Below are 25,157 nucleotides of genomic sequence, written 5' to 3' on the forward strand. Positions count from 1 at the left end.
TGCAGTGGCGCGATCTCGGCTCATTGCAAGCTCCGCCTCCCAGGTTCACGCCATTCTCCTGCCTCAGCCTCCCCAGCAGCTGGGACTACAGGTGCCTACCACCATGCCCAGCTAATTTTTTTGTTTATTTATTTATTTATTTGCATTTTTAGTAGAGACAAGGTTTCACTGTGTTAGCCAGGATGGTCTCGATCTCCTGACCTCGTGATCAGCCTGCCTTGGCCTCCCAAAGTGCTGGGATTACAGGTGTGAGCCACCGTGCCCGGCCTATTCCAGGGATATTTTATTTAGACTAATCATTTAATTGGATTTTAGTCCCTGACAAAGTGGAGGGACAGTTCACAAAAGGGGGAAAAACAAATCAATGGATATATAAAATTTCACTCTCACAAATAATAAAATAATTCAAATATATGTAAATGGCAATGATTTACTAATTTCTGTCTTAAGTTTTTTTTTTTGGTGGGGGACAGGATCTCACTGTTGCCCAGGCTAGAGAGCAGTGGTGTGATCATGGCTCACTGCAACCTCAACCTCCTGGGCTCAAGCCATCCTCCCACCTGAGCCTCTCAGGTAGTGGGGACTACAGGTGTGTGTCACCATACCTGGCTAATTGTTTTGTATTTTTCTTTTTTTTTTTTTTTTTTTTTAGTAGAGACGAGGTTTCACCATGTTAGCCAGGATGGTCTCGATCTCCTGACCTCGTGATCCGCCCGTCTCGGCCTCCCAAAGTGCTGGGATTACAGGCTTGAGCCACCGCGCCCGGCCTTGTTTTGTATTTTTCATAGAGACAGGTTTCACCATGTTGCCCAGGCTGGTCTTGAACTGGGCTCCAGCAGTTCACTCACCTTGGCCTCCCAAAGTGCTGGATTACAGGTGTGAGCCGCCACACCTGGCCTTAAGTATTTTTAATGATCATATTTAATTCTGGGGAAAATATGGAAAAATTATGGCTGATAGAACATAAATTGGACAGCCCTTTTTTTTTTTTTTTTTTTTTTTTTTTTTTTTTTTTTTTTTTTTTGAGGCGGAGTCTCCCTCTGTCGCCCGGACTGGAGTGCAGTGGCCGGATCTCAGCTCACTGCAAGCTCCACCTCCCGGGTTTACGCCATTCTCCTGCCTCAGCCTCCGAGTAGCTGGGACTACAGGCGCCCGCCACTCGCCCGGCTAGTTTTTGTATTTTTAGTAGAGGCGGGGTTTCACCATGTTAGCCAGGATGGTCTCGATCTCCTGACCTCGTGATCCGCCCGTCTCGGCCTCCCAAAGTGCTGGGATTACAGGCTTGAGCCACCGCGCCCGGCCTTGTTTTGTATTTTTCATAGAGACAGGGTTTCACCATGTTGCCCAGGCTGGTCTTGAACTGGGCTCCAGCAGTTCACTCACCTTGGCCTCCCAAAGTGCTGGGATTACAGGTGTGAGCCGCCACACCTGGCCTTAAGTATTTTTAATGATCATATTTAATTCTGGGGAAAATATGGAAAAATTATGGCTGATAGGAACATAAATTGGACAGCCCTTTTTTTTTTTTTTTTTTTTTTTTTTTTTTTTTTTTTTTTTTTTTGAGGCGGAGTCTCCCTCTGTCGCCCGGACTGGAGTGCAGTGGCCGGATCTCAGCTCACTGCAAGCTCCACCTCCCGGTTTACGCCATTCTCCTGCCTCAGCCTCCGGAGTAGCTGGGACTACAGGCGCCCGCCCCTCGCCCGGCTAGTTTTTGTATTTTTAGTAGAGGCGGGGTTTCACCGTGTTAGCCAGGATGGTCTCGATCTCCTGACCTCGTGATCCGCCCGTCTCGGCCTCCAAAGTGCTGGGATTACAGGCTTGAGCCACCGCGCCCGGGCCCCTTTTTTTTTTTTTTTTTTTGAGACGGAGTCTTGCTGTGTCCCCCAGGCTGGAGTGCAGTGGTGCGATCTTGACTCACTGCAAGCTCCACCTCCCGGGTTCACACCATTCTCCTGCCTCAGCTGGGACCACAGAAACCCACCACCACGCCCGGCTAACTTTTTTTTGTGTTTTCAGTAGAGACGGGGTTTCACCATGTTAACCAGGATGGTCTCGATCTCCTGACCTCGTGATCTGTCCGTCTTGGCATCCCAAAGTGCTGGGATTACAGGCGTGAGCCACCGTGCCCGGCCCCTGGACAGCCCTTCTAGCAGGTAGTTTGGTAACATATTTTAAGCCACTGAAGAAGCTTTTCCAGGGCTGGGGGAAATGGAGAAGGAATACTAAGGGGTATGGGTTTCTTTTGGAGTGATGAAAATGTTCTAAAATTACATAATGCTATTAGTTGTACAGCGCTGTGATTTTTTTTTTTTCATCTCTGCTGCTGGCAGATGAATTGAAAGGGAATTTTATTGTATACAAACCATTATCTCAATAAAGCTATTTTCTTACCTTTTTTTTTTTTTTGAAACGGAGTCTCACTCCGTGGCCCAGACTGGAGTGCAGTGGTGTGATCTCGGCTCACTGCAACCTCTGCCTCTCAGATTCAGGTAGTTCTCCTGCCTCAGCCTCCTGAGTAGCTGGGACTACTGGTGTGTACCAGCATGCCTGGCTAATTTTTGTATTTTTAGTAGAGACAGAGTTTCACCATATTGGGCAGGGTGGTCTTGAACTCTTGACCTCAAGTGACCCACCTGCCTCATCCTCCCAAAGTGCTGGGATTATAGATGTGAGCTACCATGCCCGACCAATAAAGCTATTTGTTTAAAATAGTTAATGCCTTTGACACAGTAACATGCTCAGTGATGTATATAGTTCAGCTTTTCTTTATTACATCAAAAATAGGAAACTTTTGGCCGGGTGCAGTGGCTCACACCTGTAATCTCAGCACTTTGGGAGGCTGAGGCAGACGGGTCACCTGAGGTCGGGAATTCAAGACCAGCCTGACCAACATGGAGAAACCCCATTTCTACTAAAAATGCAAAATTAGCCGGGTGTGGTGGCACATACCTGTAATTCCAGCTACCTCGGGAGGTTGAGGCAAGAGAATTGCTTGAACCCCGGAGGCGGAAGTTGTGGTGACCTGAGATCGCACCACTGCACTCCAGCCTGGGCAACAAGAGCGAGACTCCATCTCAAAAAAAAAAAAAAAAAACAATTGGAAACTTCTTAGTTTATTTTTGTTTATTTTATTTTTTTTTTTTTTTGAGATGGAGTCTCCCTCTGTCTGTCGCCCAGGCTGGAGTGCAGTGGCATGATCTCGGCTCACTGCAGGCTCCACCTCCCGGGTTCACGCTATTCTCCTGCCTCAGCCTCCCGAGTAGCTAGGACTACAGGTGCCCGCCACCATTTCTGGCTAATTTTTTGTAGTTTTAGTAGAGAAGGGGTTTCACCATGTTAGCCAGGATGGTCTCGATCTCCTGACCTCATGATCCGCCTAATTCAGCCTCCCAAAGTGCTGAGATTACAGGCGTGAGCCACAGTCTTAGTTTATTTTTTATTTTATTTGAGATGGAGTCTTGCTCTGTCACCCATCCTGGAGTGCAGTGGCGTGATCTCGGCTCACTGCAACCTCCGCCTCCCGGGTTCACGCGATTCTCCTGCCTCAGCCTCCCGAGTAGCTGGGATTACAGGCACTCGCCACCATGCCTAGCTAATTTTTGTATTTTTAGGTAAAGATGGGGTTTCACCATGTTGGCCAGGCTGGTCTTGAACTCCTGATACCAAGTGATCTACCTGCTTCAGCTTCCCAAAGTGCTGGAATTACAGGCTTGAGCCACCATGCCTGGCCCATTCATTGTTTATTTTGAGACAAGGTTTCACTGTTGTCACCCATGCTAGATTGCAGTGGTGTGATCATGACTCACCGTACCCTGGAACTCCTGAGCTCAAGCGATCATTCTACCTCATGGCTGAGACTGCAGGAGTTCATCACCACACCAGGCTAATTTTCTGTGTATTATGTGAAAAAGTTTGAAACCATAGTGTTTTTGGCCGGTCGCGGTGGCTCAAGCCTGTAATCCCAGCACTTTGGGAGGCCGAGACGGGAGGATCACGAGGTCAGGAGATCGAGACCATCCTGGCTAACACGGTGGAACCCCGTCTCTACTAAAAATACAAAAAATGGCCGGGCGCGGTGGCTCAAGCCTGTAATCCCAGCACTTTGAGAGGCCGAGACGGGCAGATCACGAGGTCAGGAGATCGAGACCATCCTGGCTAACACGGTGAAACCCCGTCTCTACTAAAAAATACAAAAAACTAGCCGGGCGACGTGGCGGGCGCCTGTAGTCCCAGCTACTCGGGAGGCTGAGGCAGGAGAATGGCATAAACCCAGGAGGCGGAGCTTGCAGTGAGCCGAGATCCGGCCACTGCACTCCAGCCTGGGCGGCAGAGCGAGACTCCATCTCAAAAAAAAAAAAAACAAAAAACAAAAAACTAGCCGGGCAAGGTGGCGGGCGCCTGTAGTCCCAGCTACTCGGGAAGCTGAGGCAGGAGAATGGCGTGAACCTGGGAGGCGGAGCTTGCAGTGAGCTGAGATCGGCCACTGCACTCCAGCCTGGGCGACAGAGCAAGACTCCGTCTCAAAAAAAAAAAAAAAAAAAAACCATAGTGTTTTTATGTGTGAATTTTTTAATGAAGAGAATAGCCTGTCTTCACATTTTTTAGAGTACATATGTGGATAATGGATTATTTTTTAAATGTTTTATTATGGAAAGCTTAAAACATGTGTAAGTAAACAGAATAATATTGTGTGCCACCATGTACATACTATTATTTTTTTCAATTCATGGCCAGTTTTGTGTCTTCCATACCCCAGTTCTTTTCTACCTCTTCCTTATTGTTTTGAGACAAGTTATTGATGTGTCATATCATTTAATCTAGGTATTTCAGTATATTTTTCTGAAAAAGAGACTTCAGGAAACATCTGCCATCATTATCACATGCAAAAAATTAATGATTCTAGTCAGTGTTCACATTTCCAATTTTCTTATAAATGTCATAAATGATACTTCTTTTTTTCTTTTTTGAGACAGGGTCTTGCTCTGTCTCCCAAGCTGGAGTGCAATGGCACAATCAGAGCTCACTGCAACCTCAACCTTTTGGCTCTAGCAATCCTGCCACCTCAGCTTCCCAAGTAACTGGGACTACAAGCATGCACCACCACACCTAGCTTATGTTTTTCTTTTCAGTAGAGATGAGGTCTTGCTATGTTCCCCAAGCTGGTGTCAAACTCTTCAACTCAAGTGATCCTCCTGCCTCAGCCTCCCAAAGTATTGGGATTACAGGCTTTAGGTACCACACCTGGCCTGTTGAGTGTGGTTTTGGTTTTTGGGTTTTTTTTTAACTTTTTTTTCCCCACAAACCAATTTGTTAGTGTTTAGGTGGCTTTTTCTGTTTTGCTTTTTTGTTTTTTGAGATAGGGTCTTGCCATGTCACCCAGGCTGGAGTACAGTGGCATGATAACGGCTCGCTGCAACCTTAGTTTCCGGGACTCAAGCTATCATCCCACCTCAGCCTGCTGAGTAGCTGGGATTACAGGAGCCCGCCACTATGCCCAGCTAATTTTTGTATTTTTAGTGGAGATGGGATTTCGCCATGTTGGCCAGGCTGGTCTTAAACTCCTGACCTCAGGTAATCCACCTGGTTTGTTTGTTTATTTTTGAGACGGAGTGTCGCTCTTGTTGCCCAGGCATGTGCCACCACGCCTGGCTAATTTTTTTGTGTTTTTAGTAGAGACAGGGTTTCACCATGTTGGCCAGGCGGGTCTCGAACTCCTGACCTCAGGTGATCCACTTGCCTTGGCTTCCCAAAGTGCTGGGATTATAAGCGTGAGCCACCATGCCTGTCCCTGTACTTTTTTTTTTTTTTTTGATAAACGTGAATTCATGTTAGTTGTATAATTTTTTTTTTGAGATGGAGCCTCGCTCTGTCACCCAGGCTGGAATGCAATGGCACAATCTTAGCTCACCATAACCTCCGCCTCCTGGGTTCAAGCGATTCTCCTGCCTCAGCCTCCCAAGTAGCTGGAATTACAGGCATACACCACCACACCCGGCTAATTTTGTATTTTTAATAGACATGGGGTTTCTCCATGTTGGCTAGGCTAGTCTCGAACTCCCAATCTCAGGTGATCCACCCGCTTCAGCCTCCCAAAGTGCTGGGATTATAGGCATAAGCCACTGTGCCCAGTTGACAACCCTATTTCAATCTTTCCACCCCACCACCTAAAGGATACTGTGACTATATATAAGATTAAAAAATAAAAACAGCTTAACAGAAATAAGCCTCTAGAGTTGCCTCAGGCCATTGATCTCTCTATAGCCAGTGCATCATCCCAACAAACAAGCACATTTAACAAGGCCAAGAAGAAGGGCTCTAGGGTTTCTTGCTCACCAGTGCTGCTGCTTCCCTTCCCCAGCAGCAGCACTTGGCATCGCTGTTTTCTCCAGAGTACTTGAAAGGGCTCTCTAGGGAGGTTTGCCAGACTGTCGGCAATTTCCTCTTCCCAGAGCACGATTACTAACACAAATAGAAACTAGGGTAGGAAAAGGATAATAAGCTCTCCTAAGAAGGTTGGTTTTCCAGAGATGGCAATAAAAACAAATATCCCTTATAATAAACCAGTAAACATTAAAAAAAAAAAAAAAAGACTGTTTCTCTAAGACCTGGACTATTTAAATAGCTTGTTACAGCCCTTATCTTCCATTCTTGTAAGCTATGCTTCAACTCAATTCAACATACCTTTGAGTACCTGTTATATGCCAAGGCCTTGTGGTAAGAAGCCCAGTTACAGAAAAAAGTAAGACACACAAACTTTACTCTCAAGTAAATTCATGTGTGTTTGTGTTCACGATGTAACATGACAGGTAATAATAACAAACAGGAAGATATCTAAGCTGTGATTTGCAAGATAAATGGTAAGAAAATGGGGTCGAAAGGTGTGGTAAGAGAGAGAAGACATTCATATAGGGAGAACACCAGTCTAATAAGATACTTAAGGAATTGCAAGTAATTTGATAAAACTGAAATATAAAAAACAAAGGGAGGGAATCAATGTGGGGAGAGAGGCAGGAGGTAGTGGGATTTCATCCTGCAGATGAAGATAAGTCAATAGTTTCATAAAGGGTATATTTTCTGGGTCTTGAAGGCTAAAATTGTGAGCATCTTCCATAACAAGATTAATCCTTATCCATAAGTCAGTTTTAGTCCCAGATTTATCTTTTTTTGGAACAAGCCACAATAAGAACTTCAGAGAAAGAAGAGTTTTTTTGTGTGGTATAAAATAACATTTCTTGACCAGGCGCAGTGGTTTATGCCTGTAATCCCAGCACTTTGGGAGGCCAAGGCAGGCGGATCACGAGGTCAGGAGCTCAAGACTAGCCTGGCCAACATGGTGAAATCCCATCTCTACTAAAAATATACAAATTAACTGGGCGTCGTGTTGCACACCTGTAATCCCGGCTACTTGGGAGGCTGAGGCAAGAGAATTGATTGAACCCAGGAGGCAGAGGTTGCAGTGAGCCAAGGTCACACCACTGCACTCCAGCCTGGGTGACAGAGTGAGACTCTTGTCTCAAAAAAAAAAAATTATACAAGTAACATGAATTCACGTTTATTGAAAAAAAAAAAGTAGAGGACCAGGCACAATGGCTCACACCTGTAATCCCAACACTTTGGGAAGCCAAGATGGGTGGATCGCCTGAGGTCAGGAGTTTGAGACCAGCCTGGCCAACGTGGTGAAACTGTGTCTCTACTAAAAATACAAAAAAATTTGCCAGGCATGATGGCGCACGCCTGTAATCCCAGCTACTTGGGAGGTTGAGGCAGGAGAATCGCTTGAACCTGGGAGGCAGAGGTTGTAGTGAGCTGAGATAGTGCCACTGCACTACAGCCTGGGTCACAAGAGCAAGACTGTCTGAAGGGGAAGAAAAAAAAAAGGGCCAGGGTGCAATGGCTCATGCCTGTAATCCCAGCACTTTGGGAGGCCAAGGCAGGATCACGAGATTAGGGAGTTCGTGACCAGCCTAGCCAATATGTTGTCTCAAAAAATTCCATCTCAAAAAAAAAGTGCAAAAGGCCAGGTGCAGTGGCTCACGCCTGTAATCCAGCATTTTGGGAGGCTGAGGCAGGCGAATCACAAGGTCAAGAGATCAAGACCATCCTGGCCAACGTGGTGAAACCCATCTCTACTAAAAAAAAATTAGCTGGGCATGGTGGCGTGTGCTTGTAGTCTCAGCTACTCGGGAGGCTGAGGCAGGAGAATCGCTTGAAACCAGAAGGTGGAGGTTGCAGTGAGCCGAGATCGTGCCACTGCACTCCAGCCTGGGTAACAAGAGTGAAACTCCATCTCAAAAAAAAAAAAAGGTACAGGAATATCTAGAGACAAAATGTGAAGTTCCTCAGCCAATCCCCCGTGTATGTATGTATATTCAAATGTACAGCCGGATAAATTTATTTATTTATTTATTTTGAGACAGAGTCTTGCTCTGTCGCCCAGGCTGGAGTGCAGTGGCGCAATATCAGCTCACTGCAGGCTCCGCCTCCTGGATTCATGCCATTCTCCTGCCTCAGCTTCCCCGTGTAGCTGAGACTACAGGCGCCCGCCACCAGGCCCAGCTAATTTTTTTATTTTTTGTAGCTTTAGTAGAGACAGGGTTTCACCGTGTTAGCTTGGATGTTCTTGATCTCCTGACCACGTGATCCACCCGCCTCGGCCTCTCAGAGTGCTGGGATTACAGGCGTGAGCCACCGCCCTGGCCTTTTGTTTTGAAATGGAGTCTTGCTTTGTCTCCCAGCCTGGAGTGCAGTGGCGCGATCTCGGCTCCCTGCAACCTCCACCTTCCATGTTCAAGTGATTCTCCTGCCTCAGCCTCCCGAGTAGCTGGGATTACAGGCACGCCACTGCACTAGGGTAATTTTTGTATTTTTAGGGTTTCGCCACGTTGTCCAGGCTGGTCTCGAATTCCTAACCTCAGGTGATCTGCCCACCTTGGCCTCCCAAAGTGCTGGAATTACAGGCTTCAGCCACCATGCCTAGTCTTTTCAGAATACTATGAAATGCTATTTATATTCTTTTCTAATATATACATGATTTTCATCCAATATTTGTGTTTTTGAGACAGGAATCTCACTCTGTTACCCAGGCTGGAGTGCAGTGGCGCCATCTCCGCTCACTGCAACCTCTGCCTCCCAGGCTAGGGATTCTTGTGCCTCAGTACCCCAAGTAACTGGGACCGCAAGCGTACCACCATGTTCGGCTCATTTTTTGTTTTTTTTTTTTTTTTTTTTTTTGAGACGGAGTCTCGCTCTGTCGCCCGGGCTAGAGTGCAGTGGCCAGTTCTCAGCTCACTGCAAGCTCCGCCTCCCGGGTTTACGCCATTCTCCTGCCTTAGCCTCCGAGTAGCTGGGACTACAGGCGCCCGCCACCTTGCCCCGCCACCTCGCCCGGCTAGTTTTTTTTTTTTTTTTGTATTTTTTAGTAGAAACGGGGTTTCAAGGTGTTAGCCAGGATGGTCTTGATCTCCTGACCTCGTGATCCACCCGTCTCGGCCTCCCAAAGTGCTGGGATTACAGGCTTGAGCCACCGCGCCCGGCCTTTTGTATTTTTTTTGGAGATGGTGTTTCGCCATGTTGCTGAGGCTTGTCTTGAACTCCTGAGCTCAAGCAATCTGGCTGCCTCAGCCTCCCAAAGTGCTGGGATTACAGGCGTGAGCCCCGGCACCTGGCCAGAGCTCTATAGTTCGTGTTCACATCACGTGTTACTTAGGGGGAAAAAAGGGAAAAAAATGAAGACCCAGAGTGTAACATTTATGCTATCTGTACTAATCTGTGTTTCTGAATTTCCTCATTTAATATTAAACCAAAATGTATCTGAAAAAAATAACTACCTTAACATCTAAAAGAAAAAATTCCTTAGTATCATTAGATGTATTTTCAATGTCAGATTTCTCAGATTGTTCAAACTTTTTTTATGATTGATTCCTTCAAATAAGAACTAGCTTTTCCTTTATCTTACTGATGTGATACCTTACACTTATTGATTTTTTTGTATGTTAAACCACCCTTGCAGTCTTGGGATAAATCTCATTTGGTCATGGTGTATAATACTTTTAACATGCTGCTAAATTTAACTTGCTAGTATTTTATTGAAGATTTTTACATCTATATTCATAAGGAATATTGGTCTACAGTTTTATTATATCTTTGGTATCAGGATAATGCTGGCCTCACAAAATAAATCAAGAAGTGCTTCCTTTTTTGTTTTTTTGGAAGAGTTTGAGAAGCATTTGTGTTAATTCTGGAGAACTTGCTTTTATTTATTATTTATTTATTTGAGACCGAGTCTCACTCTGTTGCCCAGCCTGGAGTGCAGTGGTGTGATCTTGGCTCACTGCAACCTCTGCTTCCTGGGTTCAAGCAGTTCTTATGCTTCAGCCGCCCAGGTAGTTGGGATTACAGGCATGCCTCAGCCTCCCAGGTAGCTGAGATTACAGGTGCACATCACCACACCTGGCTAATTTTTGTATTTTTAGTAGATACGGAGTTTCACCATGTTGGCAGGCTGACCTCGAGCTCCCGACCTCAGGTGATCCACCTGTCTCAGCCTCCCAAAGTGGTGGGATTATAGGCTGGAGCCACTGCGCCTGGCCAGAATCTGCTTTTAAATATAGCTTTCATGCCAACTTTCTATGTGACCTTAATCAAATATTTTTCAGGCCTCAGTTCCTTTATCTGTAAAAAGATATGTAATTGAATTAAATGCTCTTGAGTGCATCTCTATCAGTTTGTTGCCCTACACTGGGGTCTAATTTGATAGAAAGGTGTTTGCTTTCATTATAACAACTTGTTATCAAGGATGAATTTCTCTGTGAAATTAATAGAGGTACAGACTGGAAAGCTGAAGGAGCTTTAAGAAGTTATTTGATTTAGTATTCTGCCTTTACAGCAGCAAATTATCCTCTCTGCCCCATAGGTAGAGTAGTTAAGGTCCAGAAGGTTTAAATGATTTACCCGAAGTATATAACTAGTTAAGTGTCAGAACAAAAAAAGCTAGACCTCAGGTCTATTTACCACAGAGCCCATAGTACACACGTGGCCTTTTCTGAAATTAGCTTAACTAGATAAATGATCTTTCTTCTGTTTTTCTTCCTCTGTAGGTTCTTTGCCCTGACATCCCTTCGTCTTGTGTTTTTACTTGCATTTGGCTTGATGATCATTGTGTGTATTGACCAGTGGAAGAACAAAATCTGGCCTGAAATAAAAGGTGAGTTTGGTAGCATTTAAAACAATCTGAACTGAAGATGGCCTTTCCTATAATTTGTACCTTTAGTATTAGGGATTTATGAGGAGGTGTATGGAGCTGGGGACTGTCTTTCGAAGTCTGAATCATTTGCTTTAGGAGGCACTTGAAGGACTTGTGCCCCAATTATGGTTCCTTGGAACTGGGTTCTGCCCTTCCCATTGTTACTAAGCACAGGTAGTCTGTACTCACCACCTGAGATATTTTTGCCAACATAATGGCCTGAGGAATAAGTAGTCCTCAAATTAAAAATAATAATTATCATTATTGGACACTGCATCTTTATTGAGGCAGTACTAATTTACCTCTCAGGAATTTCTTTTAAATTGCTCATTTGCAAAACGCTAGGATAGCCAGTTGTGACTTATAGAAAGTACCATGATGGCCGGGCGCAGTGGCTCACGCCTGTAATCCCTGCACTTTGGGAGGCCCAGGTGGGTGGATCACCTGAGGTCAGGAGTTTGAGCCCCGCCTGGCCAACATGATGAAACCCTGTCTCTAATAAAAATAGAAAAAATTAGCTGAGCGTGGTGGCGCACACTTGTAATCCTAGCTACTCAGGAGGCTGAGGCAGGAGAATAGCTTGAACCCGGGAGGCGGAGGTTGCAGTGAGCCAAGATCATGCCACTGCACTCAGCCATGGTGACAACAGCAAAATTCAGTCTCAAAAAAAAAAGAGAGAGAGAGAGAGAACCATGACATGTAGTGTCTTTTTAAAAAGCTCATACATAAACAAATGAAAAATTAAGTGACAGTTATAGACCAGTACCACAGATGTCACAGGGCAGTATGTAATTGGTATACTTGTCATATATTTTGTCCCTAGCTCGAGAGTGGAACAAAGCAAAAGATTTGAACAGATCGAGAAAAAAGTGTATCTAGAGAGTCCAGTGACTTGATTAGTCTGAGGAACCAGAAGTTGCAAAGCATTTCCTGACATCAGAGAATTGATCATATGGCCAGGATGAAGGTTCATTAAAGGGAGTGCTAGGAAATAAAACTGAAAGTATGTTGGGATTAGGTTTTTTGTTTGTTTCTTTTTTTTTTTTGAGACAGAGTCTGGCTCTGTCACCCAGGCTGGAGTGCAGTGGCCGGATCTCAGCTCACTGCAAGCTCCTCCTCTCGGGTTTATGCCATTCTCCTGCCTCAGCCTCCGGAGTAGCTGGGACTACAGGCGCCCGCCACCTCGCCCAGCTAGTTTTTTGTATTTTTTAGTAGAGACGGGGTTTCACCGTGTTAGCCAGGATGGTCTCGATCTCCTGACCTCGTGATCTGCCCATCTCGGCCTCCCAAAGTGCTGGGATTACAGGCTTGAGCCACCGCGCCCGGCCAGGTTTTTTGTTTGTTTCTTTTCTTTTCTTTTTTTTGAGATGGAGTCTCGCTCTGTTGGCCAGGCTGGAGTGCAGTGGCATGATCTCCGCTCACTGCAACCTCCGCCTCCCAGGTTCAAGCAGTCCTCCTGCCTTAGCCCCACTAGTAACTGGGATTACAGGCATGTGCCACCTTGCCTGGCTAATTTTTGTATTTTTGGTAGAGACGGGTTTTCACCATGTTGGCCAGTCTGGTCTCGAACTTCTGACCTCAGGTGATCCACCCGCCTCGGCCTCCCAAAGTGCTGGGATTACAGGCACGAGGCACCGCACCTGGCCCATCCTTTTTTTTGAGACAGAGTCTTGGTCTGTCACCCAGGCTGGAGTGCAGTGGCACAATCATGGCTCACTGTAGCCTCAACCTCCTGGGCTCAAGCAATTCTCCCACCTTAGCCACCTGAGCAGCTGGGACTATAGGCACTTGCCACCATGTCCAGCTAATTTTTGTATTTTTTCTATAGATGGGGTTTTGCCATGTTGTCCAGGCTGGTCACAAACTCCTGGACTCAAGTGATTCACTCACCTCAGCCTCCCAAAGTGCTGGATTACAGGTGTGAGCTACCGCACCCAACCGACTTTTTTATTTATCTTTTTTGGTTTATTTATTTATTTATTTTTTATTTTTGAGACAGAGTTTCACTCTAGTTGCCTGGGCTGGAATGCAGTGGTACAATCTCGGCTCACCACAACCTCCACTTCCTGGGTTCAAGCGATTCTCCTGCCTCAGCCTCCCAAGTAGCTGGGATTACAGGCGTGCACCACCACACCCAGCTAATTTTGTATTTTTAATAGAGTTGGGGTTTCTCCATGTTGGTCAGGCTGGTCTTGAACTCCCAACCTCAGATGATCCGCCCGCCTCGACCTCCCAAAGTACTGGGATTACAGACATGAGCCACCGCGCCCAGCCCTATTCTTATTTTTTAACAAACTAGGTCTCACTGTGTTGTCCAGGTTTTGGAGTGCAGTGGTGTGATCATAGCTCACTGCAGCGTCAAATCCCTGGGCTTAAGTGATCCTCCCACCTCAGTCTCCCAATTAGCTGAGACTACAGGTGCATACCACCACACCCAGCTAAGTAAAAAAAAAAAAAGAAATTTTTTTTTTGAGACAGAGTCTGGCTTTGTTGCACGGGCTGGAGTGCAGTGGCATGATCTTGGCTCGCTGCAACCTCCGCCTCCCAGGTTCAGATGATTCTCCTGCCTCAGTCTCCTGATGACAGGTGTGCACCACTACACCCAGCTAATTTTTCTGGTATTTTTTAGCAGAAATGGGGTTTTGCCATGTTGGCCAGGCTGGTCTCGAACTCCTGACCTCAAGTGATCTGCCTGCCTTGGCCTCCCAAAATGCTGGGATTACAGGCATGAGCCACCAGGCCTGGCCGATAGAAAAGATTAGTAGCATTTTTAGGACCACATGGAAGGAGGAAAAGTGGAACAGGATGACCTGTTAGGTCACTGTGGCAGTGTCTTTGTGAGAAGTAGTCAGAGAGGCCTCAGTGAATACAAATGATGGATGGTTTGGAGAGCTGTGAAGAAGGAAGATACATCAAGACATAAATAGTTGGGGCCAGGTGCAGTGGATCATGCCTGTGATCTGAGCACTTTGGGAGGCCGAGGCAGGAGAATTGCTTGGGCCCAGGAGTTTGAGACCTGCCTGGGCAACATGGCGAAACCTTGTCTCTACAAAAAATTAAAAAATTAGCCAGGCATGGTGGCGTGCACCTGTGGTCCCCAACTACTTGGGAGGCTGAAGTGGGAAGATCCCTTGAGCCCTGGTGGTTGAGGCTGCAGTGAGCCATGATCGCACCACTGTACTCCAGCCTAGATAACAGGGCGACACCTGTCTCAAAAAATAATAATTATTATATATGTACATAAATGGATGGGGGTTAAAGCTAAGAGAGTGGCAGAATGGCATTACAGTTAGTAGATAAAGGCAAAGGCAGACACGAAAGTTGGTTTGAAGGGGTGAGAGAGGAAAACTGATGTAGATTTTATGTTAATTTTGAAGTGTTGGCAAGATACTCAAACCAGAGTATACAGGTTTTAAATACATGCCCATCATATTTTATAGAGACTTGCAAGGAATTGTGTAGTTCATCTGCCTATCTAATGGCTGGTGAATATCAAAAGACTTACACATCATTCAGGTAGATAATGGGTCTCCCCCCCTTGTTTTTTTGGTTAAAGATAGGTTCTCACTATGTTGCCCAGGATGGACTTGAACTCCTGGGCTCAAGTGATCCTCCTGCCTCAGCCCCCCAAGGAGGCAGAACATAAGTGAGCATCACTATACCCAGCTCTGGGTCTCTTTTTAAAGAGAACAGGCAGGTTGGGTGTGGTGGCTCATACCTGTAATTCCAGCACTTTTGGGAGGCTGTGGTGAGTGGATCACCTGAAGCCAGGGGTTCAAGACCAGCCTGGCCAACATGGCAAAAACCTGTCTCTACTAAAAACACAAAAATTAGCTGGGCGTGGTGGTGGGCGCCTGTAATCCCAGCTACTTGGGAGGCTGAGGCAGGAGAATCGCTTGAACCCTGGAGGCGGAGGTTGCAGTGAGCCAGGATCATGCCACTGCACTCCAGCCTGGGCGACAGAGTGAGACTCTGTCTCCAAAAAATAAAGAGAATAGGCATTTTTCAGCTGGGTGCGGTAGCTTACGCCTGTGATCCCAGCACTTTGGGAGGTGGAGGAGTTCGAGAGCAGCCTGGCCAACATGGTGAAACCCCATCTCTACTGAAAATACAAAAATTAGCCAGGTGTGGTGGCGTGCACCTGTAGTCCCAGTTACTCAGGAGGCTGAGTGAGCTGAGATCACACCACTGCACTCCAGCCTGGGCTACAGAGCAAGACCCTGTCTGCAAAAAAAAAAAAAAAAAAAAAAAAACCACGGTGAATCCCTGTCTCTCTACTAAAAATACAAAAATTAGCTGGGCGTTGTGGTGGGCGCCTGTAGTCCCAGCTACTCGGGAGGCTGAGGCAGGAGAATGGCATGAACCTGGGAGGCAGAGCTTGCAGTGAGCCGAGATCACGCCACTGCACTCCAGGATGGGTGACAGACCAAGACTCTGTCTGAAAAAAGATAAAAATAAAAAAAGAACAGGCAGATTTCTAGGGTTGGAGTTGTTACAACGTACCTTGTGTAGCCTGGCACAGATTGATGTGTATGGGCATCCCAGACACACTCAAGGGGTGAGATGGACCATTTTTCTTGTACACCTTGGCTTTCAGCTGAGGTCATTAGAAGGGGGCTTAAATAGCCCATTTGGACCTCCCTTCCTTCCCCTTGAAAAATGAGTAGGTGTATGATTATTCCCTTGTCTGTAGCTCCCTAACTCTGGCAGTATAACACAGTGTCTCCTTTTTTATCAGCTATTACTGTTTTCTTTTCCCCACCCTATTAAAACTTGAGCTGTCAGACCAACAGCCTAACATTTTCATGTTTAGTTTTCCCTACCAACTAATGCTGGTGTTTGTTTTAATATTGTAGTGCCAAGACCCGACGCATTAGACAATGAGAGGTATGGAACACTAATTAAATCCCTTTTTGTTGCTCTGATTCATTCTCTTGTAATATTCTGGTTACATGTTGTTAACCCCATGTTCTGGACACACAGTGTAAGCTGAGAACCTAGGCTGTTCCAAATGATCATTTTAACACATCCTAAAGTTCAGGCAGCAATATGTTGAGATGGCCTGTGTCCTCTGATCTTTACAAGAGAAGTTTCTGAAAAAGAAGCATTACAGTGCCCCATAATGTGACATGCCAGGGAGTCAGCTGCATTGTTCAGTCCCAGTGAGAAAACTTAAAGGCAGCTAACTTCATTTGTCTCCTGGCTTTTATACCAGGTCATTTAGTGTTTTCTGTGACCTCTGGCTATTTAAAGTTCCCGGTCAGAAAACACATTGGTTCCTGGCATCAGCAAGTCAAAGCCAAAGATTCCTCTTGTGTCTTACAGCTCCTGCTTTCATTTCTCAGTTCATCCACTCCATTTGTTTAATCCAAGGAATTTTCTCTGCTATGGTTTATTTTGGTTTTGCTTTATTTATTTTCTCTCTGAAGGGCACATCCACCATTTCCTCCCCCTTAGCAGCAGTGGTATCAGTCAGACTGTGCTCACTTTTATCCCTGGATTGCCATCACAGGGAATTGGAATGGTCTGAGTGCAAGGAAGAAGATGTTTCTAAGCACAAAGGGCCTTGGAGCTGGGGGCAGGTTTACACACGTGGATTGGGCTGCTTGCTCATAGGGTGGAGTTGTCAGAACAAGTCTGTCCTCCTTGTACCTAAATTCAGGTTTCAACCTGGTGAGCCAAGAAGAAAGCCATGCTTCACCTCCAAAGCACCTGGGCCTAGTCACTCCCCAAACCCCATTTAAACCCGGAAGCACTGGCTGCTTGCACAGCAAGATGGGGGGACCCTCAACACCCTCCTTTCACAGCTCCCCCTTCTCTCTCCCATAGCTGGGGCTTTGTGCACCCTCGGTTGCTCAGCGTGCCCGAGCTCTGCCACCATGTAGCTGAAGTCTGGGTTAGTGGGACCATTTTCATAAGGAATGTTTTGCTTTTCAAAAAGCAAAACCCAGGCAAGGTAAGACTCTTCCCTTTCTCACTGTCATCTCTGGCCTCTCAGTTCAGTTCATGCTAAACTGAAACAGCTCCTTTACTACATGTCTTCATTCAAGAAAGTAAAGACCATGATGTTTATAGAGACAGAAGGAAGCTATAGGAAGGGCCTTCTGACCAGCCATTAGGACTAAGACAGGAGCTTGGTGACTGCTCATTTGGTGTGGTTGCCACTTAGATGAGGCCATTTTCTTGCTTCAGGATGGGAAAGAAAGCTTTCTTGTGTGCATTCTGTGTCATATTAAGTATGTGATACGTTGTGTTTTTTGGGTTTTGTGTGTGTGTTTGTTGACTTAAAAAACCACCACCAACGTTGCTTTCAGGGAGAATTTTTGGCTAAGTCCTATTCAAACCAATTTCTTGGCATGAAAGGTGCAGCCCTATGGGGTTAGCCATATAAAAAGAGTTTGAATAGAAGGGGACATGCTCCTTTTCTTCCTAAACAGAATCACCATTGGATGCAACAGTGGCTACACATCCATGCTTGACTTACAGAGTCTTTCAATTATATCTCTACCCTAACCCTCCACACCCACCCCAGTCCCCTGCAGTGTGGCAGAAACTTAATACTCTTTCTTGATTCCCCAGTTCTGCTTGCTGAGCTGTGGGATACTGACCTTTTTGGCTGTCTTGGGCCGCTATGTCCCTGGGCTTCTGCTCTCCTACTTGATGCGTAAGTATGGAATATACCTCCCCTACGAACTGTACCCTGCTCATAGCTTTCCAACTGTGGCTAACTCTAGGTCTGAGGAGAGGACATTTATATTTCGGTTCTCTAGGATATGACCTTTGCATATTTTCGTGACCTGTTTAGTGTCGTCATGAAAATATCTTTCTTACCTTTAGCAGGCTCTCCACATACAAAGTTCATTTCTTACCAAGTCAGAAATTGAAGGTAGGCTGGGTGCGGTGGCTCGCACCTGTAATCCCAGCACTTTGGGAGACCGAGGTGGGCAGATCACGATGTCAGGAGATCGAGACCATCCTGGCTAACACGGTGAAACCCTGTGTCTACTAAAAATAAAAAAATAAAAAAAATTAGCTGGGTGTGGTGGTGGGCACCTGTAGTCCCAGCTACTCAGGAGGCTGAGGCAGGAGAATGGCATGAACCCGGGAGGCAGAGCTTGCAGTGAGCCGAGATCGCGCCACTGCACTCCAGCCTGGGTGACAGAGCGAGACTCCCCGTCTCAAAAAAAAAAAAAGAAATTGATGAGGGTTCACTAACATGTATTGTATTACCAATTATAAAGGACTGCCTTGGCCGGGCGCGGTGGCTCAAGCCTGTAATCCCAGCACTTTGGGAGGCTGAGACGGGCGGATCACGAGGTCAGGAGATCGAGACCATCCTGGCTAACACGGTGAAACCCCGTCTCTACTAAAAATACAAAAACTAGCCGGGCGAGGCGGCGGGCGCCTGTAGTCCCAGCTACTCGGGAGGCTGAGGCAGGAGAATGGCGGGAACCCGGGAGGCGGAGCTTGCAGTGAGCTGAGATCCGGCCACTGCACTCCAGTCCGGGTGACAGAGCGAGACTCCGCCTCAAAAAAAAAAAAAAAAAAAAAAAAAAAGGACTGCCTTTCCCAATTTATTAGAGAATTTTTAGAGCCAGGGTATTGTCAGCAGAACATAAATAACTCTTAGGGATTTCTCTACTAGGTTCTATTTATGCCAGAGTACTTTTTTCCCACTTGGAGCATAGTTTTGTAAATTTAGTTAGTTCCTGTTGGCATGTACTCAGCTTGCTTGGGGTTGGAAGAACTAAGTACTTACGCCTGTGGCTTTTGTATATCAAAACCTCCCATGATTTGTTGTGTAATTTTTAGGCATTGTTACCATTTATGGCTCAGTGACACCCATTGCCAGGTTCTGCCCTTGGCCTGTCAGCAGCATACTGTGCTGTGCATAGCCCCGCACTAGGCTCTGTGGGTAGCTATAGAAGTCCCTGCCCTCAAAAACTTCATGCGTAGGGGAGACTGGTGAAGATGACCTGCAGACTTGGGCAGATCTGTTCCACACTTTGTGTCCAAGCCCTAAGGACCAATAGCAGCGCTACAGTTGGAAATGTTTTTTGCAGCCCCTTCTCCATTTTGTCACTGTTTCCCATGCCTCCTCACAGTTGTCACTGTCATGATGTGGCCCCTTGCTGTGTACCACCGACTGTGGGATCGAGCATATGTGCGGCTGAAGCCAGCTCTGCAGCGGCTGGACTTCAGTGTCCGTGGCTACATGATGTCCAAGCAGAGAGAGAGACAATGTAAGTGTCATGGTATCATTCTTTCCATTTAGGCAATTTGGGGCAAGAAGGAGAAGCCCATAGGTCTGACATACTGGGTGGGTCCTCAAAAGTGGAAGTTGGGGGTAGTTGGTAGGGGTGAGGATTGGTAGGTAAAAATGATATTCTGCTCTAGGGAAACCTATGCAGGCTTGCCAGTTTTTATCATTTGGAATCCTAGGCTCCTGTTTTAAACTTATCTGATAAAAGCTCTTTCAAGTTGAATAAAAGCTAGACAGTAAAGATAAATTCCTAGTATTTGTGCTTTTTTTTTTTTTTTTTTTTTTGAGACAGGGTCTCATTCTGTTGTCCAGGGTGGAGTGCAGTGGCATGATCATGGCTCACTGCAGCCTTGACCTCCCAGGCTCAAGTGATCCTTCTACCTCAGCCCCGCCAAACCCTTCAGTAGCTGGGACTCCAGGCATGTATCACCACATCTGGCTGAATTTTATATTTTTTTGTAGAGATGGGGTCTCGTTATGTTGCCCAGGCTGATCCTGAACTCCTGGGCTCAAGTGATCCTCCTGCCTGGGCGTTCCAAAGTGTTGGGATTACAGATGTGAGCCACCACGCTCAGCCCAGAGCAGACCCTTTCAACTCCTAAGCCTGGTCTCTTTTCACTACTGAAAGCTGCCTCCCAAAGGTGATTAAAAACTGCTACCTCAGAGGTTGTAAGTGTACCAGCCTGAGATCCATGCAGCACATTAATGATGGTAGTACAGACTTTTCCCTCCCTTGTGTGGTCTTGTCAGGTTTTATGTTTTATGGAGTCCTGGCCTTCAAAGAGCCCTGCACTTGGTCACCAAGGCCCAAGTCCCCTTGGGGCAGCCAGTTGAATAATACCAGTCCTCAGAAGTCTGATTTAACAAGGTGTGCATCTCCTTTTGCCCTCTCTCTGATCGTGTCCACTTAACACCTTGACATTAGGTCTGCCTTTAGCCATCCAGAGAGTTGTTGACAAAGCCTGGTATTTGATCATCTGACCAGAATAGAAATGTGTGCCAGGCCAGGCGCAGTGGTTCACGCTTGTAATCCCAGCACTTTGGGAGGCTGAGGTAGGCGGATCACCTGAGGTCAGGAGTTGAAGACCAGCTTGACCAATATGATGAAACCCCGTCTCTACTAAAAATGTAAATATTAGTTGGGTGTGGTGGTGAGCACCTGTAATCTCAGCTACCCAGGAAGCTGAGACAGGAGAATCGCTTGAACCCAAGAGGCAGAGGTTGCAATGAGCCGAGATCGCGCCATTGCACTCTAGCCTGGGCAACAAGAGCAAAACTCCATCTCAAAAAAAAAAAAAATGTGTAGGGCCTGGTGGAGAGGATGTTGGAAGCTGAGATATTTTCTCCTGTGTTATCAACTCACCTTGCCATTTGGGTTCAGCAGCTCAGCATTCTGTTATTATGATGTAGGCTTAGAGCCAGATTCAGAGAGGCTCTTTGTTTTGTGTTCTGATTTTATGCCTTTAAAGTCCAAAGGGGTTTTTACGCTGGTGGGAAGGTATCAAGCAAGGCTTTGTGCTCTTCCCACACAGTACGCCGCAGAGCTCTCCACCCAGAACGAGCCATGGACAACCACAGTGACAGCGAAGAGGAGCTTGCTGCCTTCTGTCCTCAGGTATCTTGAGTGTGGGAGCTGCTTCACTGTCCAGTTTTCTTTAGCTCCCTTTTAACCATCTGACAGCTCACATTTAGGCCATAGCCAGGTTTGAGGCCTTGGACTCCCCTTGTTCCCAAGACCAGTAACAAGGAGAGAAGTGAGACTTTGTTCCTAGATCTCAATTTTTTTTTAAATCATATCATTCCTGTAATCAACCTAGATCTCAGTTAGAGCCTAAGAGCCTGATGCCCAGCATCACTCTTCCATATCTCTTTTTACCCTATCATTATGGAAGAACTTCTGGAGTTAGTATGATCATCTTTTAAACAGTCCAGTTCACCCTTGGGTCTGTGCAGTATGTGTATCCTCCTGCCACTTTGAAAAGTTATCTCTGGATCAATTATTTGCCTTAGGTAGGTAGGTAATTGACTCCCCCAGGACTGCTTTTCTTCTTGTGCTTAAGAGGTTATGAATGAGTGTTTTCTTTGGGAGAACAGCCTAAAAGGAGTCAAGATTTTGAAGTTACCACCTATCCCTGGTTACATTGATGGCCTTCAGATAACTCCTGCTAGCTGATTAGTAAAGCTGTACCTGGGGACTGACTACACCTGGTTCCTGATGGCATTATCTCAGGTTTGTTGGTCTTTTCTTTTCCTAAGCTGGACGATTCTACTGTTGCCAGGGAATTGGCCATCACAGACTCTGAGCACTCAGATGCTGAAGTCTCCTGTACAGACAACGGCACATTCAACCTTTCAAGGGGCCAAACACCTCTAACGGAAGGTTCTGAAGGTGAGGGGAGCCTTTGACCTCAGTTGATAATGGCTCTGACTGTTGCCTCTTAGCTTCCCTGAACAGAGGGGATACTGGTGCCTGCTCCTCTCCTGTTTTCTGAGCTATGGATCAGGTGGCAGAGCAGCCTGAGGGCTGTGGCTACAGCCAGGATGGCACTGCTGCCCTTCTCGAAGCCTTTAGTCCCTTAGTAGCCTCAGGCACTAGCCTCACAAGGGGCGTAGAAGAAGAGAGGGGGAATTGTGTGGCCAGTAGAGATCACAGCCATCTATAAGTGGAGGGGAAAGTTACACCAGTCCCATGGGTTTATTTCACCCTGAGAAAGCCAGGGTGGGAAAAATCTGGTCATGTGGGGCTGCGGCACAAGAGGGCCAGGTAGGTGCCATGACTCAAGACACTTCTGTATTCTACCAGACCTAGATGGTCACAGTGATCCAGAGGAATCCTTTGCCAGAGACCTTCCAGACTTCCCTTCCATTAACGTGGATCCTGCTGGCCTGGATGATGAGGACGACACTAGCATTGGCATGCCCAGCTTGATGTACCGTTCCCCGCCAGGGGCTGAGGAGCCCCAGGCCCCACCTGCCAGCCGGGACGAGGCTGCGCTACCGGAGCTCCTGCTTGGTGCTCTGCCTGTAGGATCCAACCTCACCAGCAACCTTGCCAGCCTGGTCTCCCAGGGTATGATTCAGCTGGCCTTGTCAGGGGCCTCCCAACCAGGCCCTTCTGGCGCACCTGCCCAGAGAGCAACAAGAGGCTTCCTTCGGTCCCCCAGTTCAGACCTGGACACTGATGCTGAGGGGGATGACTTTGAACTTCTGGACCAGTCGGAGCTAAATCAGCTGGACCCTGCCAGTTCTAGGAGCCACTGAGGCAGAGACTCCTTTTGGGAGTCAGTGTGGTTTACGTTTTTTTCTCCCCATCCCACTTAAGGTGATGGGGCAAGGGAAGAACTCAGCTCCCCTCCCCTGAATTATATTTGTATGCTGCGTGGCCTGGTTGATGTTCAGAGGCCTGCTTAGAGAGGACACTCACTCCCCTCCCACCAGCTGGATGCCCATTTCTGAGCTCAGCCACTGAAGTGAGAGTGTGCTCCCCCAAGGGAGGCTTCTCTCCATCAGGATGGTACTTTGGGGGAACAAAGTAGTCAGGGATATTTGTTCCCCTTTGAGGAGGTGCTGCTGTTTGCTTTTAGGTATGAGTGCTCAAGGGCCCTCACTGAAAGAGCCCATGCCTGCCTTCCTCCCTTCATTGCCTCCCTAGAGCCCCCAAAGTCAGGCAGCAGCTGGAGTAGTTACATTATCATCCTTTTTTGGAGACAGTTTTGCTCTGTTGCCCAAGCTGCAGTGCAGTGGTGTGATCTTGGCTTACTGTGACCTCTGGCTCCCAGGTTCAAGAGGTTCTCTTGCCTCAGCCTTCTGAGTAGTAGGATTACAGGTGCCCACCACTATGCCCGGCTAATTTTTTTTTATATTTTTAGTAGAAATAGGGTTTCACCATGTTGGCCAGGCTGGTCTCCAACTCCTAACCTCAAGTGATCCACCTGCCTTGGCCTCCCAAAGTGCTGGGATTAGTCATCTTCTCTTGTTAAACCAGGATTTGATTTCTTCTTTTTTTTTTCTTTTTTGAGACAGAGTCTGGCTCTGTTGCCCAGGCTGGAGTGCAGTGGCACGATCTTGGCTCACTGTAACCTCCGCCTCCCGGGTCAAGCAATTCTCCTGCCTCAGCCTCCTCAGTAGCTGAGATTACAGGCATGCACCACCAAACCCAGCTAATTTTTTTTTGTTTTTAGTAGAGATGGGGTTTCACCATGTTGGCCAGGCTGGTCTAGAACTCCTGACTGCAAATGATCAGCCCACCTTAGCCACCCAAAGTGTTGGGATTATAGGTGTGAGCCACTGTGTTCAGCGTGATTTTTTTTTTTTTTTAAAGTAAACTTGTCCTTTGGTTTTGCAGAACAGGCCTGCTCCCTCTCCTCTAGCCCATCCTCATTCCTTGGGGCCTGAACCCCCATGCTCCAAAGCATTGCTTGTGAAATTTAAGAAATGTGAATATGATGTGGGGATGGGCCTCTTCTACATTACCTTGGCTCAGGGGGATCAGCTGGCTGGGAGGATTAGTGAGCACCTCTGTATTTTGAGGTCTCACTGAGTCTTCTGGAGCTGTGTGGTTAATCTTTGGTTTCTGATAACCCCTGGGTCCATTTGGCCATCAGCCTCAGCAGTGAGGAAAGCAATACCATACTCATTTCTATGTTCCTGTTCCTTCCTCTGCTCCTGCTTTGGAGAAGCAGTAATTCCATGGGGGGATGATACAGTAGCACTTTACAAATGGCTCCATGTCATTCATCCCAGGGGCCATACATAATCTCTTGCACCACCTATTCTTACTTCCTGTTCAGCTCCTTTACAGCTTTTATTCCTAACTTGGTGGGGCCTCCTTTAAGGATGAGCCAGTGGTAAGAATGTGGCTGTAGTCAGCAGAGACCCCTCTGAGGGGTATCTTCTGCAGCCCCTAGTGAAATCATGTGAGACAGAAACCTAAACATGGTAATTGATTCTAAACCTGTGCCAGTCTATAGCCTCTGCCTCCCCAATCAGAGCTCAAGTCAAACTCTCCTGTCCTCTTTCCTTCTGCATTAACCCTTTGCTGATCCTCAGGGGCCACTCCCCCAACACCCCTGTACTTGGGTGAGGGATGTTGGACAGAGCCTGTTTTCATGTACTGCAGGTGGGGGTGTGCTGACATGTTTGCTCTTGGTTGATGGAGAAGGTACAGAGGCCAGGGAGTAAAAGTGGTTGACAGTAAGAAGGGGGAAGAGTTAGGTGTCTCATAGTCACTCACAGTGGGGTGGTCAGGGGTAATGGCATCTCCCCACTTTAGGGTTCTCAAACAGACTTTGGACACTTCTCTTCTCAAGTTCAGATGTCTTACAGGTGAGCTCTGATGTGGAAAGATAGGAGGTGTGGGGAAGGAGGGGGATTTCGTGTGTTTGCATGAGTGTGTGCTTCAGGCCTTGGGAGTTGGCAAGAGGGAGGGAAGGAAGGAGAGTAAAATCTTCGGAAGGTGTTTCTTGTATCTGGGGGAATCCTACTCTGAATCTCCATAGTCTCCACTGTGAACTGAGGAGGGGAGGGGTGTGCTGGGGAATAAATCTTGTATGAGAACAATCTTTAAGAGACTGATGCTGAGTGGTGTCCTACCCTTGATAGGTCTTCTTTTGTAAATCTGAGTTCTGATTAATTTGAAGTGATAGCCTTAAA

At 46.8% G+C, this 25,157-nt stretch overlaps 1 protein-coding gene across 4 annotated transcripts in view; it reads left to right on the plus strand.

Annotated features, from left to right (window-relative positions):
* Positions 1-25,068, plus strand: part of RETREG3 (reticulophagy regulator family member 3) — a 31,876-nt gene extending 6,808 nt beyond the window's left edge. For 2 of the 4 annotated variants that reach the window (XM_033182939.1, XM_033182940.1), the window contains exons 3-10: positions 11,097-11,203; positions 16,099-16,129; positions 17,072-17,198; positions 17,822-17,906; positions 19,348-19,485; positions 21,038-21,120; positions 21,762-21,894; positions 22,309-23,246. In XM_033182939.1, the coding sequence (XP_033038830.1) occupies positions 11,149-11,203; positions 16,099-16,129; positions 17,072-17,198; positions 17,822-17,906; positions 19,348-19,485; positions 21,038-21,120; positions 21,762-21,894; positions 22,309-22,766 (1,110 nt within the window). In that variant the 5' untranslated portion in view covers positions 11,097-11,148 and the 3' untranslated portion in view covers positions 22,767-23,246. Of the gene's footprint in view, positions 1-11,096; positions 11,204-16,098; positions 16,130-17,071; positions 17,199-17,821; positions 17,907-19,347; positions 19,486-21,037; positions 21,121-21,761; positions 21,895-22,308 lie in introns of all 4 variants that reach the window. The other 2 variants (XM_033182937.1, XM_033182938.1) reach the window with 2 other exon arrangements.
* Positions 25,069-25,157: the final 89 nt, after the last annotated feature.

This window comes from Trachypithecus francoisi, unplaced genomic scaffold (assembly GCF_009764315.1).
Source record: "Trachypithecus francoisi isolate TF-2019V2 unplaced genomic scaffold, Tfra_2.0 Lachesis_group20, whole genome shotgun sequence".
Lineage (NCBI taxonomy): Eukaryota > Metazoa > Chordata > Mammalia > Primates > Cercopithecidae > Trachypithecus > Trachypithecus francoisi.